Below are 19,382 nucleotides of genomic sequence, written 5' to 3'. Positions count from 1 at the left end.
GAACACAAGAAAAGGGGGAAGGTTGAAAGCTTACGATTCGTCTTGAGATGTGGTACATCATGTTGACCCAGGTTTCCCGCGCTTAAAAGGCAGCGGTACTGATGGTGTGGTAATATGCACTCGGGTTTTTACACGAGAACGGGACTCCATTGAGTTTAGTTCGAACCGAGATAATAAACATGACTGCTAGTTTGATGGCGAAACGTATCTAGTTAAACTGGAACGAGATCGCGTCCGTTATTGCGTAATCATGCAAGCCATGCCCGCGAGGGGTTTTCGCCATCGTGAGCGACCGTGTTGCTAAGACCAAGGTCGGATTTGCACTGCCGAAGCGCGCTTAGGGCCGCCCGTGTTGACCGCGAGCAGTGTGGGTGGTCCAAGTCGATCACGTATTTCGACCATCTGGTCGCGTGTGTCGCAACTAGTGAGGGGAAATTGGGGCTAGTGTGCATCCTTTTTATAGGGTAACTTGTATTACGTAACACATTCCCCCTCCGCCAGTAAAAGGCGACGTGGTAATGAAGCTTTAGGCACTAAAAATCCTCTTCATCTTGTCGTGAGGTGAGTAGAGAGAGAAAAAAACAGTGTTGATTTGCAAAAAAAACAAAGAGAGAAAAAAAAATATGGTTATGCAATGGTGAAAAGACAAAATACAAGGTTATGCAGTGATGACAAGAACAACATACAAGGTTATGCAGAGATGACAAGAACAACATACAAGTTATGCAGTGATGAAAAGACAAACATACAAGGTTATGCAGTGATGAAAAGACAAACATACAAGGTTATGCAGAGATGACAAGAACAACATACAAGTTATGCAGTGATGAAAAGACAAACATACAAGGTTATGCAGTGATGAAAAGACAAACATACAAGGTTATGCAGTGATGAAAAGACAACAACCTGACTCTAAAATTTCATTGGTCTGTAAGCTAAGTTTGAAGAGCGTAGTGTTCGTTGAGTACCAAGTAGACGTAATTTCACTGAAGTTATTTAAGTTACACTTTCACTGTAACTTGACCCATTTGAGATTGCACTCAAGTATCACTAGGGCCATAGAAATTGAACTGTGCTTCTTGGTTGTGGTTGAGAGATGGTGATGCTGAGGGCCAGAAGTATCCGGGTTCTGTTGTTGTACCAGCGTGAATTTCATTATGCTGATGTGGTGGAGCAGTGGTTGTCAAGGTGAAATGAAGTTGGTAAGGACATGGAGTAATACCAGTAAGTTGATTGATGATCGATGCGTGTGATGGCTATTATGTTGAGTTTGCGCATCGGCAAGTGGTTGATTTGTACAATGGCCCGTAGTTGATTGTACGACGGCAAGTAGTTGATTTGTACAAATGGCAAGTAGTTGATTGCACAATGGCAAGTGGTTGATTTGTACAAACGGCAGGTGGTTGATTGCACAATGGCAAGTAGTTGATTGCACAATGGCAAGTGGTTGATTTGTACAAACGGCAGGTGGTTGATTGCACAATGGCAAGTAGTTGATTGCACAATGGCAAGTGGTTGATTTGTACAACCGGCAGGTGGTTGATTGCACAATGGCAAGTAGTTGATTGCACAATGGCAAGTGGTTGATTGCACAACGGCAAATAGTTGATTGCACAACGGCAAGTGGTTGTTGCTCAAACGGCAAATAGTTGATTGCACAACGGCAGGTAGTTGATTGCAGGAACATAACTAACCTTGAGCTGGCATGCTCTGAGGTTGGTTCTTTTGAATGTGGTTTGAATGATGAGACAACTTGATTTGCTACTGCACGCACGACTCACACCTAATTTGGGTGCGGTCGGGTGTTTTTGGTACGCAGAGATTGGAGAGAAGTGAGTGATGGAAGTGAAGGCGGCAAAGAAGTGAAGCTCAGCTTGCAGGTGATGAGGAGGGCTGCTGGTCTTCTTTTTAATCCGGGGACAGGTTATTATTATAGTCAAAATTCTTGAAGTTTACCTGCCTGGTAGACCAATGATGAAAAAACGTTTGGAGAGAAACAAATTGTGTTCAAGAGAAAAGACAAAAAGATAAAAAACGTTGTTGGTTAGAGAGGAGAGAGTAGAGAGAGATCTAGTGTGCTGACTATACCATGAGTATCCCGAGATTGGGGAGACAAAAACTATCACGTCTAGCGTGAGGTTACCTATTTGATTTACAAGGTACAGGTAGGTGGTTGTGCCGTAGTAACACCAAGTTTCTGAAAGAAGTTGGCCTTCCATGGCCGGTGTTAGCGCTTGAGCGATAACAACTTACGACTTTCAAAATTACAAGAAATGTGTTGATTACCTAGGAATGGGGTGAAAAGGAAATATTTGAAGCAAATTTCATGGATAAAGATTGTCTTAAAGACAGACGATACGCTATGTGCGTAGGGTACACCTTCCAGATTCATGAAATCAACCTCAAGAATAATGAGGGATGAGGAAAAAATGGCGTTGAGCGAGAAGGTCTGCTGGTGATGGAGCTAATTCTCCGTTCGATCTCTTTCAGAGAACGAAATGTGGTCGACCAGCAGATTTCTTAGCTCTTTACAAATATACATGAGTTTGATGGAAGGGTGAAGGATGGAGGGTTTGAGTAGCGAAAATTGATGGTGACTGAGCTAATTCTCAATTCGATCTCTATGTGAGGACGAAATATATCAACCAGCAAATTTCCTAACTCTTTACACATATACATGAATTTGATGAAAAGGTGAAGGAGAATACACAGTAATAACAATCTAATCTTTCACGTGTATTTGGTGAAAGATTAGGGGTGGTTTTTAATCTTCTACAGTTTGTGAGAACATGACAGACCCTTGCTCAAGCTTCACAAACCTGGGAGTTTTTCTTATTCGTCCCCCAGACAACGAGTTAGGTGGTTTTGTGTCACTGTCTCAATTAACTCCCACGACACGATACCTCATAACCAACAGTGAAGCTGATGGCTAGTCCATGGTCAATGGATAGTGGATGGTTCTTGGGTCCGCTTGACAAGAAGTCCACAGGTATCAGTTAGCGTAAAAAATTGCTGAATGCACAGCTTCATGTTTGTTTGAAGAGAACAAAAAAATTTCTCACTACAGTGAAGGACATTTCCCTCAGTGTCATGAGTAATACAAAAGGGTCCCAATTAAGGGCGACAAGTCAGGGTAAAATGATCTACGTCTGGTAGAACAAGTACATAGTGTCAACTTATTTAAAGAAAACAACAACAAGATATTGTATCGTTCGCACGAATCATGGTAAATATTATAACGTTTCCACGTCTCATGTAGAAATTGAACGAATTACGAAAGAACCCTAGTATTGAAAGGACGGTACAACATAGATATTTATAACCATTTATGGAACAAATTATCTCTTTGGCCACAGTATATGTAAGCCAGTAAAAAAGTAATTATAACGAACTTCTCGTATCACGGTAGATATTATAACATTCTCATGTATAGTGTTAGATTTTATAACGATCCCTCGTCTCATGGTGGATATTGTAACATTCTCATGTATCATGAAAATAACATATCAACGTTCAATAATAAAAAAAAGTACCATTTCAATACCGGAAAAAAGATACATACACAATGTCAAAAACAATCAAGTAGTGGCTATTGGTATTATCAAAAAGGACAATGGCATAACCTTTGGTTGGGTTTATGCGTTTAGTTGGCAATAATACAAGACATATGCCTAAAGATGTCTTACGCGAGACACACAGTATAGCAGAAGAGACCTATTTGGTTTTACTAACTCTTTGCTTACAAAATGTTGAGATGGCATAACCTTTGGTTGGGTTTATGCTTTAAGTTGGCAATAATACAAAACATATGCCTATAAGGATGTCTTAGACAAGACATACATATAGCAAAAGAGACCTACTCGGTTTTACTTACTCTTTGCTTACAAAAAGGTTTGTAGTGGTTTATTTAAGACCTTTTTTAGGGTTTTACTTACTTAAAATGACCAAACACAAAACGGGGAACACACTTGGTGTTGCCAAAATTGCCACAAACACGAATGTTGTGAACTTTATGTTACAAGTAGATACAAGAGGCACCTAGAGACACAGGATGACTTAATATAAGTGACCTGGCTCGGTGTATTTGACAAGGCAAATTAATGTCATTTAAGTCAAAATATAGTACATAATATAACAAATTGGGGTCAGAAAGTTGAGATCTTAAGATTTTACATACTCAATGTGACCGAAAGGTGTTATTGTTATTGATGAGGAGGACAAAACGGCGTTTGTTCTCCTTTACAACAACCTTTTTCAGAATTGACGTGTCAATATCAAATTCTGAAAAAAACAACAAATTAGAGCAAATGGGAATATTGAGCGCCATTCAATTTTTTAGACAAAACTGAAAAAACTTTAAAAAAGGTAATTGTAACTTTTATTTGTTACACCTTTGTAAACATGAATCAAATGACGATACCAAACTGGAATTTACACACGCATTATGATTACAAGTTACAGGGGTAGAAAATTCACCTCAATTGGGTGTATGTTGCAAAGGGTCATTGTTTTATGTACGATGGAGCCCAATGGAACAAATGTGACGAACAAATGTGAAAGAACAATGTGAAAAAACAATGTGAATAACAGATAACATGAGAGAATTAAAAAACATTTACATACAATGTTGTACGTGACTTTTTGTGGTAGTTATGACAAAAAATAGTTATGTATTTAGTGTCGTAAGTGTCAGAATGGTGACGACTGACAACTGATGTCCAGGGTCATGACTCCGGGAGCATCAATCGTTTTGGAGGTGGAAAAAGTCTCTTGACTGGAATGATCAGTTCCAGAGAAGAATATGTACAAAATATGAGTACAATTTATATACATTACACGGTGAGGTGTGACAAAGAAACAAAAATAACAAAAGGTTTATACAAAAGAGCATAGTTGTACATGTATGGGTGAGAAATGATTAAAAGCCACAGTTGACACTTCTGTGTTTTTAGAAAAATGAGAAGGTTACCTTGCAGAGGTCGAAATGCGAGTTTTTATATGAAACTTACGCGATAGGACATGCTGTTTGTCTGCACGAGGGCCAAATCTCGTGGGACAAAGGTAGAGCCAAAAGTTTGTTAGTTATGAGTGTAGTGTCCTAGTGAAGGTGGTGTCCATTGTGTCCACACTTCCTAGTTTGACAATATCTTTCACGTGGTAGTTACCGATGTGTTTACCAGAGGCGTCCGATAGGGTATACACTACATCTGAGATTTTTCTCAGTACTTTTGCTTTAACAAAGCGAGGAGCTAGTTTTGCAGAGAAGTACAAAGCACCTTGCGAAAGTGTGTTGTTGCGTCTCCAAACTGTGTCGTTTTCCTTAAAGGTGACATGTTTCCTGCGTAGATTGTATCTGTTTGTGTCAGATTATAATGCCGGGTTGAAATTGCAGCCCTTTTATGTATTTCCTGTTATGAAATGCTGCGTACTTAATCAGGACGTTTTTGGTTTTGTTGAAAGGAGAAATATTCCTGTCTTTTAATTCCTTTTCTAAACTTTGAGTACTTTGAGAGCAGATGTTGGCTATTATGCCTAAGGTGTTGTTTTGAGGATTCATTTTGTGGAAGTTGATTTAAACTTTGTGAGAAGAAAAAGAATTATCTGAGTGTGTGGCTGGTTGTTTTTCAAAAAAAAATACCAGGGGTTTGCTTGTGATGGTTGGTGAAGAATTTTGTGAAATTTTTCAAAGTCCCAGTATGGAAAAAAAAATGGCCAGCGGTTTCCTTGAGTTTTTGATGGAAAAGTCCCTGAGATAGTGCGCTTTTGAAAAATTTCCGAAAAATTTTCAAAGTTCCAATTATGGAAAAAAAAATGGCCAGCGGTTTCCTTGTGTTTTTGATGGAAAAATCCCCGAGATAGTGCGCTTTTGAAAAATTTCCGAAAAATTTTCAAAGTTCCAATTATGGAAAAAAATGGCCAGCGGTTTCCTTGTGTTTTTGATGGAAAAATCCCTGAGATTGTGCGTTTTTGAAAAATTTTCAAAGTTCCAATTATGGAAAAAAAAATGGCCAGCGGTTTCCTTGTGTTTTTGATGGAAAAGTCCCTGAGATTGTGCGTTTTTGAAAAATTTCGAAAAATTTCAAAGTCCTAGATGAGTGAAGGAAATTTTTGAAAAAAATTTCCAAGTCTTTGATTTGAGAAAAAAACGGCCAGGGGTCTCCTTGCAATTTTAGTGGAAAAGTCCCTGAGATTGTGCGTTTTGAAAAAAATTTCCGAAAAAGTTCAAAGTCCTAGATGAGTGAAGAAAATTTTTGAAAAAAATTTCTTCCGAAAAAAAAAATTTCAAAGTGCAGATTTCGAGAGAGTATTGTTTGTTTCTTTCAACAATTAATTGGAGGGTTGTTTGTGATTCGAGACAAATTGTCTGAATTTAAGCAGAACCAGTGTTTGGTTATTTACTCGTAAAGATTCCCTTTCCCTTGGACAATCGACAGGCCATTGCGGAGAAGCGCCGAGGGTCCGGGTTTACGTCAATCGCGAATCTCAATTATATGTAAAGGGTAAGTCGGCTTTCAAGACTTTTCTTTCAAAAGGATACTCTACCCACCTTTATTACATATAAAGCGGAATTATCAAATGACAGAAGGGCGTTAGTTTTCCTTGTCTATGTATTTTGCAGAACGATGCTGGCTTATGGCTCCACTAACAAGGAATTTATTTTGTATCATGTACAAGATTTGAAACTGTTGAATTGTAGATTATTGTAGTTCATTCTCTCTAATAGTTGCACTTGGAAAGTAAACCATTGTGGTTTTGGATCACTATGTGATGTTTGAGATGTCCGAAAAGAAGTAAATGTTGGTTGCGCACCTTGTGATGGAATACCGGTACTTAAAATTTTGTCGAGTGACGATTCGTAAAACTTGTAATTTGACACCGAATGGCTTTAATGTGACACGGTTGTTTTAAATTTGACGCGATGGTTTGTAGAATAGCTAAGATTTATTGGAAGAAAACATTGTTATTCAAAGGTTAATACAAAACAAGGCATGAAAACAGAGTGAAGGAGTACAAGATTATTTCCAATTTGACCTCCCGATGGACGATTAATTACCAAAAAAAACCACGTTTTTGCGCCAGTGCTGAGATATGGTTGAACCGGGAATCGAACCTGGTTATTAGATTGGCTAAGCTCAGATAAAATGGTAGAGAGATGAGGCTCGTGTACTATCAGGGGCGGGCAGCTTCTTTGGTCATCAGGCTCGTCCATCGGTTAGGAGGTCAAAGGGTAGGTTTATCACACAATAATAACACATGGGTAGTAAGGCACAAGGTATATTAATTGTCTCGAGAAATACAGGTTGACATAGATCTCCCTACTAACTCTCTCTACTAATTTGTGACGACCAGATAAAGCGTGGATTCTACATGAATTTACGAGAATTGAACACAAGAAAAGGGGGAAGGTTGAAAGCTTACGATTCGTCTTGAGATGTGGTACATCATGTTGACCCAGGTTTCCCGCGCTTAAAAGGCAGCGGTACTGATGGTGTGGTAATATGCACTCGGGTTTTTACACGAGAACGGGACTCCATTGAGTTTAGTTCGAACCGAGATAATAAACATGACTGCTAGTTTGATGGCGAAACGTATCTAGTTAAACTGGAACGAGATCGCGTCCGTTATTGCGTAATCATGCAAGCCATGCCCGCGAGGGGTTTTCGCCATCGTGAGCGACCGTGTTGCTAAGACCAAGGTCGGATTTGCACTGCCGAAGCGCGCTTAGGGCCGCCCGTGTTGACCGCGAGCAGTGTGGGTGGTCCAAGTCGATCACGTATTTCGACCATCTGGTCGCGTGTGTCGCAACTAGTGAGGGGAAATTGGGGCTAGTGTGCATCCTTTTTATAGGGTAACTTGTATTACGTAACACTATGATAACACAAACGACCCGACTTATTTGCCGTTTCTGGGGATTCACTCTAGTCGATATGCTGAAATAGGCCAATTCATGATGCTTATAGCGTCATGTGTCGCCTACCTTATGCCCAAGATGCGATGTTCGCTTTCAGAACGACCACATAGGTTAAGATCTCCCGTCCCTAATGGCCCTTCGTCCTTCAGGCTAATAAAGAAGACAACTATTTTTCGTAATTGCTTCACGTCCTGCACATAGGAGCTGTTTTGAGATACCACTTTTTGACGGCTGTTCAAACACTAACATTGTAAATATAGCTCGTAGGTTTTCCGCCAGAATTCATTTTTAAGGGTCTTATTCTTAAATACATATTATCCAATATTCTTTGTGATTCTCTGATCTCCATCTTACTACTGGTATGATATGTCTAAAGTTTTATAAATATTGGTTTTGGACCTTCTCGAGAGGAGTCTCGATTTTGAAATGCTTTTGGATACCATGGTTGCTTTTCGGTTTGCCCGAGGAACTTTCTGTCAATTGCCCGGCTTGGGTATGTCATTTTTGCAGGCGAGGTCTACAAAAACGTCAAAAACTCACGTTTTAATGAATATCACAGTAATAACATTATTTTCTTTCACGGTCAAAGAAAATAAGGTTTATTCTTATTAGCATCATCTTGGTTGTTGGTTGTATTTGATCCTTGCTTCACACGGTTATCTGAATCTTGTTATTGACGTTATCGCAAGTCCGTTGTTTCGTTATTTTATACAGCAGACACTCCCATTATTAGAATCATTAGTTCATTGTTCACATTCCAAGTAAACAGTAATCTCTCCATTGTCAGTTGTGTTCGTAACAAAGCAATTAAAGATATGTTTTTTTTGTGCTTGAGCTCTGCATTGGTTCATTATTCATTGTTTTGAAATCATAATAAATCTTTTTAGTTCAAGACGATGAAGATATTAATAACACTGCGTTAAATCTCGTTTTGCACTTCACACAGGAGTCAGATAACTCTAGGAAATGGTTTCACATTCGCTTTAAGTTGTTTTTTATGTTTCTTACGTCGAACTTGCATTATTTTACTACATTCAGTCCATCCTCTGCCAGTTCCATACCTAACTGCAATACATTATGATTTTTTATCATGACCCATATCAATAATTGCATTAATTCCTCCATTAATCGAATTGCCTCCATTGACCCTTCCGTCAATGTCTTAATCAGCTATCTCTCGCGTACATAATTTCCCGGTACACAAATTAACCCACTAGGATACATCGTTCACAACAAATTTTAAGATACATTGTTATGTTTTATTGCGTATTTGATGTAGTATATTAATTTCAACAAGTTTCATCTAGAGATTCTTTCATTACCAGTGGAGTTCACTTCAACCCTTTTCCAGAGAAGTCATTTTGCTCACAACCCATTAGTTGTTTTGAGTCCGCAATACGATTTCTGTACTGCAGTTGACATCGACAGATACACACGGTGACTGCGCAGAGATTAGAAGTTCTTATAGGAAAAATCCCTTTTAAGCTATTTTGCAGTTACTGCTTGAAGCTGTCGATTTGACTGCTTGTGATAGTCGTTTGACCCACCTTTCGTTTTTTTCAACACTTTATTTTCTAAAACGAAATCATTATAATATTTACTGATCCAATTGAATTATGGTTGGACTGATGCCCTCCACTTTGGTCCAAAAGGATATTTCAGTCAAGTACCCCTGTGACCCGGGCAACAGCACATGGCAGGGGCAGGGGGCAGGATGTGACTGATGAAGGATGAAGGGTGTCATTGCACTGATCTTTATTACCCTCTAATGCACTTGTCAGTTATCATACCAAGCAGAATGCATTGCCCCTAAGCCAAAATACTTTTGAATTGTAGGTACAATAATGTAGCGCCGCTGAGGTGATATTTCACATAAGCGGCGCTGTACAAATTGTCCAATATTATTACTATTATAGAACTTTAAAGAACAATAAAAAAACAAATATTGAAGTTCTAACAATAATACAAAAAAAAACCTTTGTCACTGGGGACGTTACATTATTTTTTGTACATTGATACTAGATATTAAATAGATAAATTTACCTGGTACTGGAACCTTAAAATGCGGTAACGTAGTGCTATTATATCTGTCACCAAACGACACGTCCTCATAAAACTCATTCTGTCTTCTTTTCTATTATGGGCAGACATATAATAACAGACTGGCAGATAAAACCCGTTGCCGAGGTTCGAAAACTTCAACGGTAGTTTTTTAAAATAACAGAGGGCGCCACTTCTGTTTACAACAATCATTAACTGTACAGTAATTCAGATACTAATCCTATAAGATTAAAAAAGCTTTCTCTTTGAATTCAGTTTTTTCCATATATGTATTATATTATGTTCAATTTTTTTTACCATAGACATAGAAATATTAAAGGTGCTCCCGTATAATTTGAAAAATATCTATGAAACAAACAAACTACCAAATAGTTCATCTGGTCAAGGTTTGCCAATTTTTTAAAATAATTATGTTTACAATGTTATTTATGTAAAACGAAAAAAAGTGAATGACAATAACATTTAATATATGTTTGTCTATATATATTTATTTTCCTTAAAAAAAATTCTGTGTACGCATTTAAAATAAACATTATTATTTGTAAATAATAAAATTTTAATATCAAACATGAAAAATGTTGTCAAAAACGCTAACCACATTTTTACTTGATTTTTACTCCATCGTAGAAAAATTGAGTGAACTCGATATTTCGAAACCACATTCGTTTTGTTTGGGGAAATTTGTAAGAAAAGTGTAACTTCACTTTTTCTCGTTCATATAATAAAATATATGCAATACTTTTTAAAGTTAAACCGTTTGTTACGATAGCGACACGAAATATGAATTATTCATTTTGGCTATTTTTAGGATTTTATTAATGGCATCCAGTAGAAATATTTCGCCAAAATAACGTATTTCCGCATGATAGAAATACTTTTATAAAATATGGACGCCCGGTCATATATGACCCTAAAACGCTGGAGGGGTTATAGAGCAAAGACGCTGATTTTTTGTTTGTTTTACGTGAATACCGCACAAGAGTCCCAACTGCTCCCAACCGTCTGGAGCCAGTGAGACTATGGCATCCCCAATTGGAGTATGTTGCGAGGCTGAAGTTAGTGAAGCTAGTTTGTGAGTCACCAAACACGGTTAAAGCCATTTCAAGCAACGTTTCGACTCTGAATCGTGGTCTTATAAAATTTACTTGCGCACACCGGCCCTGCATACTATTTACCTTGGCGATGATTCCCCTCGCTTACTTTGTCTATTTACCTACTTACACAAATAATGATATTAATTAACCACAAATTCCACATTAATAACACATTCATTAAGAGATCGAAATACAATAAATTATTAATCCTCTCGAACCCGAGATACTCAAATGAGGCCCCAAAATTAATCATCTTTGACGAGTTGCCATTTCGTAAGTAATTACAATGATATTTTCAAATACAACTGTGCCATAGACCACTTTATACCTTGCTTGAGTTACATTGATATTGTAAACACTCACCATTATATGATAACTTTATCCTATGTTGATTTTAAATTTCATTAACAAAGTTTTTAACGTTTTTTCTTCGATTTCTGTTTTTTTTTCGTACATCATACAACAAAGTATTGAAATTCGACCATTATAAACAGTAAGTAAATATATTTATGTGTAACGTATTATGTGAGAAACTATTAGACCATTATTTTTTCAGTTTTATATTGATATCTTTGCAAAAACCATTCGACCTCAAATGAGGTCTATGTGTATTAATTTATTTTGTTTATAATATTTTGTTATATAATTGAAAAATATTTGAGGGTTTGTTATTTTCAAATATATTCTAAATCATTTCTACAATACAGGCCTAAACTGAGTTTATGAATTCATAAGGATTGGAATCTCGATGAAGGTCCAATTTTGACTCTGCTTGCTCTTCCCGATGATTCCAACGATGAATTTTATTCTGGACAGTAAGACGATCATTGGGTAATGTTGTACTGATAATGTGTAAAGCAGTGCACAGAAAAAATCAAGTCTTTTGACCTTAATTTTTGCACAAACGGTTCCCTGATATTTAATCAAAATGAAAATTCAACACACCTTTAAAAAGTGATATAGAGTCAGTAAAAATTATGAAACAAAAACTAGGTTTAATAATTACTTATGTAAACTATTTAACCAATTTTTTGTCTCATCACTTTTCATGACTTTATAAAACTTTTTGGAGGTGTGTTGAATCGTCATTTTGATGACATACCCGGTCACCATCTGTATGCACATCGACTACTCCACAGGAAATGGCATTTCAGATTTTTTTTCCACAATCTCAATGTGGCAATAGTAAACGATTAGATTTTATGGCGAATGAACCCCAACAACGAACCGTTAGACTTGTAAGGGTACGTATACATTTGCGAACTGAAACGCGAACCGTACCACGAATTACGGGAAAGGAACGAATCAACTGCAAGCGAGCGGCGTTTCGCGCCATTTGCGGTTGCTTCGTTTCTTTTCCATAATTAAGTTGTGGTTCAGTTCGGCAGTTCGGCTCGCGGATGTATACGTAGCATTAGAATTTAAATTATCCAACGTTTCATCTCTCATATACACTGGATGCACTCATTCAGTCAAAAAAAGTCGTCCAACATCCTTCAGCCCAATAGGTGGCAAGAAATGAGTGAGAATATAGACTCGCTGAAAAAGTTGAGCTTAGACAAGATGGAAGGGCTTACTGGCTGAAAAAAACTGACAAGCAGTGGCGGATTAACCCTAAGGCAAAGTAGGCACGTGCCTAGGGGCGCCAGTTACAAAGGGGCGCCGGCGGGCGCCCCTAGAATTAAAAAAAAAATATATATAAACTTAATTTTGTAAGTAAGTATGCACCTGCTTACACAATATAAAAGATTATTTACTTCTGTAGAGATGCAGAGCTTCCAAAGCATACTCGCCTTCTTGATTATTCCTCCATGCCTCCATCGCATGATTTTTTAATAGAAGACCGCTCGCTCGTGGATTCGTTCGCGGGCGTTGCTAGATTGCAGGGCAAAGGGCGCAGCGGGGGCAGGGGCTAAGCGGCCGGCACCGGACTTCCGAACGGATGACGGGGTGACAGTCACACTCATCACTTTCAGCTTGGATGTCGCCGGTTGCGCGCGCTTCTATTGATTACGTACTCGCAGCGGTATTTGTGTGAATTAATTAGTACATTGCGTTTTAGTTCATTACCCAAATAATGAGTGAATTGAAGAAGAAACCTAGTGGTGCAGCTTATAAAAGGAAGGCTAAGGAAAAAGAAGAAAAAAATCAAAATATTATAAAGCATACGAAACATATTGAGACATTTTTTTCTAAATTAAAAAGTGATAGAATGAGAAGTGAAAGTGAAAAAGTTCACAGTGCGTCTTCTACCGAGTCTATTCAATGTGAAATTCCTACTAGTTCTAAACAACACGATTTGTCCATGCTGCCTACTCCGTCAGCCGTAGAAGTTGTGAGGCAGTAGCAAAATAGACTGTTTATCGTGGGATGTGACCCAGTCAAGTGGGATATCAATAACGAAACACAAGAATACATTGCAATTAATGGATTTAATCAAAATCAAAATGCAGATTTTTCATTGAGTAAGAGAATATATGAAGATAAAATCTCACGTTTTTTAATAAAAACAATGTTTGAAAGAAAGTTGTTAAATAGAGAAAAACTTCCAAGGAAATGGCTTATTTACTCTCCAAGCACAGGTAAAGTTTATTGTGGACCTTGTTTATTATTCGTTTTAATGATTGGAAGAACGCATCGAATAGATTAGAAAGCCACGAAAACTCATGTGAACATAAAACATGTATTTTGAGCTTGCAACGTAGATCTAACATTGACGGTCGTGTCGATCATGAGCTCGCCGCTCAATTTCTAGAAGAGATGACTTATTGGCGTGAAGTTTTAAAACGAGTGGTTGCCACTGTAAAATCTTTAGCATCGCGTGGTTTACCTTTTAGAGGACATGACGAAAAATTTGGCTCTCTTCATAACGGAAATTACTTAATGACGCTGGAACTCATAGCGGAGTTTGATCCGTTTTTAAGTAAACATATTGCTCAATATGGCGGCAAGGGATATACCAATTACTTAAGTTCTACAACGTGTGACGAATTTATTGAATTGATGGCAAACAAAATATTAACACAAATAAAACATGAAATCAAGATATCAAAATATTATTCAATAATAGTGGATTCAACACCAGATATTTCCCACATTGACCAATTAACTTTCGTGATCCGATACATTCAAACCGACGGTACGCCCGTTGAACGTTTTCTTAAGTTTATCGCAAATGTCGGTCACAAATCACAAGACATAGCAAATGCTATTATTAAACAATTCTCTAGCCACCCCCCCATGAATTTTTTTTTCGGGACAAATTTTATTTTCTTGAAATTCTCTAGCCACCCCCCCCCCCTCCCACGAAATTTTTATTTTCACGTAAAACCCACCTAACTACAAATTCGGCTACTTTAGGTACTTGTTAAAATTTATAATATGTGGTCGCTAGAGGGGCGCCGATGAGGTGCTTGCCTAGGGCGCTCTCAACAGTTAATCCGCCTCTGCTGACAAGCCATACTATGCTTCTAAATATGGTCTACAGTGTTGTAAAAAGAAGAAAATATTTCTTTTTTCACTAGTGTTTTAAAGATTTTAAACCGCTAATCCACTTTTATAAATGATTTTTTTGCATGTACCTACCTATAATACGCCTTTACATAAAAAAAATATAAAGAATTCAGATTCTCAAATATGTTATTTTCTTGAAACTTGCCTTCAATTATTTTGTATGGCAAAGATATAACCCCTGTACCCTTTGATCGTGCCCCATGTGAGGCACGTAGATTTAACCAATTTGTAAAAAGGTAGAAAATTTTTAATATATATATTTTTTACTTCTATATCCATTTAGACACAGAAAGTATCCTTAAACATTTTCATTTAATCATAATTCATGTTCGAAGAGATAACATACCTAGTAACCCGGTGTAAAAAAAAATATTTAGAGACGATCAAAAATTTACCATTAGAATGAACACCGTTAGTAAACTTTAAAAATCATTAAGATCTGTTATGATTTAGCTGACAAAAATGTTAAAAAAATACACATTTAAAATTAATTTTCTTGGACATAAAAACATTGTTATTTTATTTGTAATTATATATTTTTTGTCCTTTCAGTGCTTTTTATATCCTTCTCCATCTTACTTCTTTTATTTCCATAAAATACCCATAACATAAAGTTTTGGAGATGCCATAGGACTACTGGCTCCGTGCAGTTGAGGCTCTTGTGCGGTACTTAAGAGGAAGCTACAAGCCAAAAATGTGTATATATTCTTGGTGCACCTTATATCTTTGGTAATAGGCATTAAAATCGCTTGACAAACGGAGTCTAGAAACGTTCGATTTCAAGCAAAAAACTGGTTTTTATTTATTTTAAATAATTTTATAGGAAAGCAAAAAAGTTAATCAAGTGAAACTGTCACAGATAATCTTAGCCATAATACTGTATTTTTTAAAGTTGTTCCCTTTATGCGTTCATACATTTCTATTAAAAAAATATTTTTTTTAGTAGTTTACATTAATATTTTTTTATTGAGTCATTTATTTTTTTATTTGTATTCTACTCAAGCGAAACGATAGGAAAACCTTCAATTTATCTAAAGCATATTTTTTGGTATTCATAATGTACACCAATTCGTTGTAAAGATTAATCAAAATAGTGATTTGGCATTAAGCTTCGCCTTAAGTTTATATCCAGTTACCGTTGGAAATTCATCGGACGACAGCACTGACAATAAATAAATATTATATCTGTATTGTGTTTGGATTGTGTAGTTAATTTCTAGAATGTCATAGTTTTTGTTTTAATCAAAATGAGGTTTCGGTAAAAAATATATAAAGCGTGAATCATTGTAAATGCCTCGTTAAGTAGTTTCTTGTATCGAGGTCAGTGCAATGTTCAAGGGAAGTGGATCGATTCATGTTTTCATTATAAATCACGAGTCAGTGCAACTGAATATCGATTGTAATTTAAATTTTATCATAAATAATAAATAACTATTCGAGTTTAAATAAAAGATCCTTCTTGATCAAAGAATTTCGTGAACTTGTTTCGTGGTACTTACATACGCCTTTTGTTTATTAACTCCCCCTGAATATATTTCACAGTACTTAGGCCTTTTGTTTATCAACTCCCCCTGAATACATTTCGTGGTACTTAGGCCTTTTGTTTATAAACTCCCCACTGAATATATTTCGTGATATTACAGTATATTAACATAGGTATACCTAATGACAAGTATTTATTTGAACACAGGAACATCAAATTTACCCTTTGAAAGGTATTTGGTAAAATGTGGTTGCTAACATGAGAAATTTCTCCTGTTCATACACAGATCTAGAGATTCACATTCCGTTAGGTAGTTGTAGAATGTATTTGAGAATTCAGTTGATATTTACACAAAGTAGGTACCTACCTACAGTAAATACAAACATGTAATATACGTTACCTCGTTAGAAAATTCTGTTCTGAGACAATCAAAGCAATCGTCTTCTAACACTTTAGAAAATTACAATTACTTAACTAATAAAAATTAACTCATTTATTTCCTTTAACTGAAGGTAGATACTCTGATGGGTGCAGTTGATGATTTCTAGATAAGTACACATAACCATATAAAGTAAAAAAAGTACTTGGTACTGTAATTTTTAAATTCCTGAAAAATGCCAAAAATACCTACGTCAGTATATTGTTATAAAAAAGGATAATGAATGACTCATTAGAAATTTCTTCCTGCTAATAATATTTTGTGTTAAATCTGCTAAATACAGTGTCCATTTAGCTTACATTTCAATGACGCATGTCTATATTAGTTTATAATATTACTCGCTTAGTTTTGGCCAGAGAGCCATTTACTTAACCTTAACAGCATTGTTTATCTGGTCAATGTTTTATCTTGGTAATTGTACTTTTTACACCAACGCTGTCGAATCAACAAAGCGCCGTAACGCTTCCTTTGTTGACTACAAAGAGACGAATTCTACCACTGTGCGGTGTCTGTCAGATTTCAGAATCATTTTTACATGAACCACTTAAAACTTGTTTATCAAAAAATTACAATAGCATAAGGGCAGTGTTTACATATTTTGTGGTGTTTATTTTTTAATCAAATCAAAATAGCGATGTTGTTTGTTTACACGTTTAATCAAAACACGGCACGTTGTTTGGCAACGTAGCCGCGGGTTTACAGCTTATAGTAGTAGGGGTCGAAGCAATAATTTCTCATCACCGTCACACCACACACCGCACACACCGTCATTTGCAGTCAGTCCGCTTGAGACCTTTCAGTTGGCCAAGCGCGCGCTGCTTGCCACGTACCGCTACCTTTGTTGTCTATCAGCTGCGAGCTACATTCTGTACATTCCGCGCACATACTCCTTTGTGCAGGTGGCAATACTCCTGCGGAGACTTTGGCTTGTTGTGAAAGTTAGACATGAGGAGATTCCTCGAATCAGCGGCTTACAGCTGTAGTAGGTAGTGACTAACGAGGTAATTGGTTTCGCTAACTACCGTCTTCACAGTGACACAACTAACACAGTGCACAAGTCGACACAGACAGTTCGGGAGACCCACTCGTATACTACGGTCGTGCAGCGCGAGTGTAATAAACAGTGACAAAGTTAAGTGCGCTGCCTAATTTACATAACTGGCGATAGTGATTGACACTTGATCCCCTCTGAAATCAGCGCGGGCCATGAAGGGCCTCGTCTGGGTGAGTGTGCTCCTGTGGGCAGTGGTGTCGGTGAAGCTGGACAAACCAAAGGCGACAGGTCTCACGCAAACCTGCCAGTTGAGGTATAACTTGCTGCAGACAGAGCTAGAGCTGTGGGAGAACGTAGCGGACCCGCGATGGCAAGAAGTCCGCGACAAGAGCGACCCAGGGCCAGATCAAGAACTAGGCAAGATGTTTAAAGTCTTCTGCGACAGTGTCGAAGCGGCCTTTCCTTTCAGTCATTTGGAAGAGACTGATCCTAAAGATGAATCTTGGGTTTGGGCGAAGCTCAGCTCTGAGCGTGCCGGGGTGGACCGTTTGTTCGAGAGCTTCAGGCGGTTCCTGGCGCAGCCCGGGCCAGGCGGTAAAGCTTGGGAAGACCTGGCGGAGACGATTTTGGAGGATCCCACCAACTCTGTACCCTCGGCGCTGGACCGCATGAACCGTCTAGTTGCGCACTCCAACTTCTATTTGCAGGCCCTGCAGAAGCATACCAAAGGAAATGTAGGTTTTCATGTCAATTATTAAGTGATAACAACGTCTTTTAATTCTTCACACAAGTCGTGATACATAAAATATCTTTACTTATCAATGCGATTTATTGAATCGCCGCGATAGACATGAATCAAAACTGTTTATTTAAATAGATTTTTTTATGTCGCCGTATTTGTAAAAAAAACGAACATAATCTCTCTCAGAACTTACCTACGTCGGATGAGAAATATTGAACTTACGACTGACTTCGACTTACTTACGTATTTATAACATATATAGTATAAGCAAGTATCAATTAATTCATGAGTGTTAATGCCACAACTGCCACAATTGAATTGCCATTCGTCCCCTTACTGTTATTGCTCATAATTTGAATGCACTAATTTGCAATAATTTATAAATTGGTTTTAGACGGATGCACCACTCCGCCCAATTAATATTGCAGATACAGGGGGATATGATGAAATATCGCACACTGCGCAATATATTGAAATATCTAAATAAAAAAGAGGTGCGGATAGGTTAGTTTACCAAGTTCCCATGAAAAGCTTATCAATGAATATATTATATCGAAGGGATTTGTTATTTATGTTAATGTCAAATGCAAACATATCGCAACAACTCGAGCAAAGTAGATAACAATATTTGTAAAGGTCTGCAAGTGCCGGAACAGTAAATTAATGTGGAAATATTAATAATATACCTACGAGTAATACCTCTACTGTAGCCTGTAGGTAATATGTTCTTACATTCAGCAATATTCCCCGTTATACAGGGTGTATCGGCACGTACCCGACAAACTTTAACCAGCTATTCCTTAGCATATTTGGAGTAAAAAATCTTATGTGCACTTTGCTGTCCGGTAACGTTTTTTTTTGATAAAAAATTTATTATTCATATTTTCACCACATGTCACCACTGTTTTATCCTTTGTCAAAGTTTGAAAACCCATCTGGCAAATATTTTATTCGAATTCCGTTGAATAATGCACGTGTGTACCTATATTGGCGCACTTCTACAATCACAACGAAATGGCATGGCACCATTCGTCGCATTTTTAACTATTATTATTTAGTGTGTGCGAAAGAGCGAAGACGCTTTTTGACATACTTGCTTATAACAGCTGTTGAACACGAAACGCAATGCCAATGACAGTGATGT

General features: G+C 37.3%; 1 protein-coding gene across 4 annotated transcripts in view; it reads left to right on the top strand.

The window, feature by feature from the left end:
• Positions 1 to 19,382, top strand: part of orion (chemokine-like protein orion) — an 82,237-nt gene that overhangs the window by 14,214 nt on the left and 48,641 nt on the right. Inside the window, exon 1 of one of the 4 annotated variants that reach the window (XM_089636806.1) lies at positions 17,275 to 18,230. The exons of the other annotated variants lie outside the window; for them this stretch is intronic. Within the exon in view, the coding sequence (XP_089492932.1) occupies positions 17,709 to 18,230 (522 nt within the window). The 5' untranslated portion in view covers positions 17,275 to 17,708. Of the gene's footprint in view, positions 1 to 17,274; positions 18,231 to 19,382 lie in introns of those variants that run through there. 4 annotated transcript variants of the gene reach the window in all.

The sequence above is a fragment of the Hesperophylax consimilis genome, chromosome 10, assembly GCF_061612785.1.
Source record: "Hesperophylax consimilis isolate HC1 chromosome 10, BYU_Hcon_1.0, whole genome shotgun sequence".
In the NCBI taxonomy this organism is placed as follows: Eukaryota; Metazoa; Arthropoda; class Insecta; order Trichoptera; family Limnephilidae; genus Hesperophylax; species Hesperophylax consimilis.
This window is presented reverse-complemented; position numbering and strand designations above follow the sequence as displayed.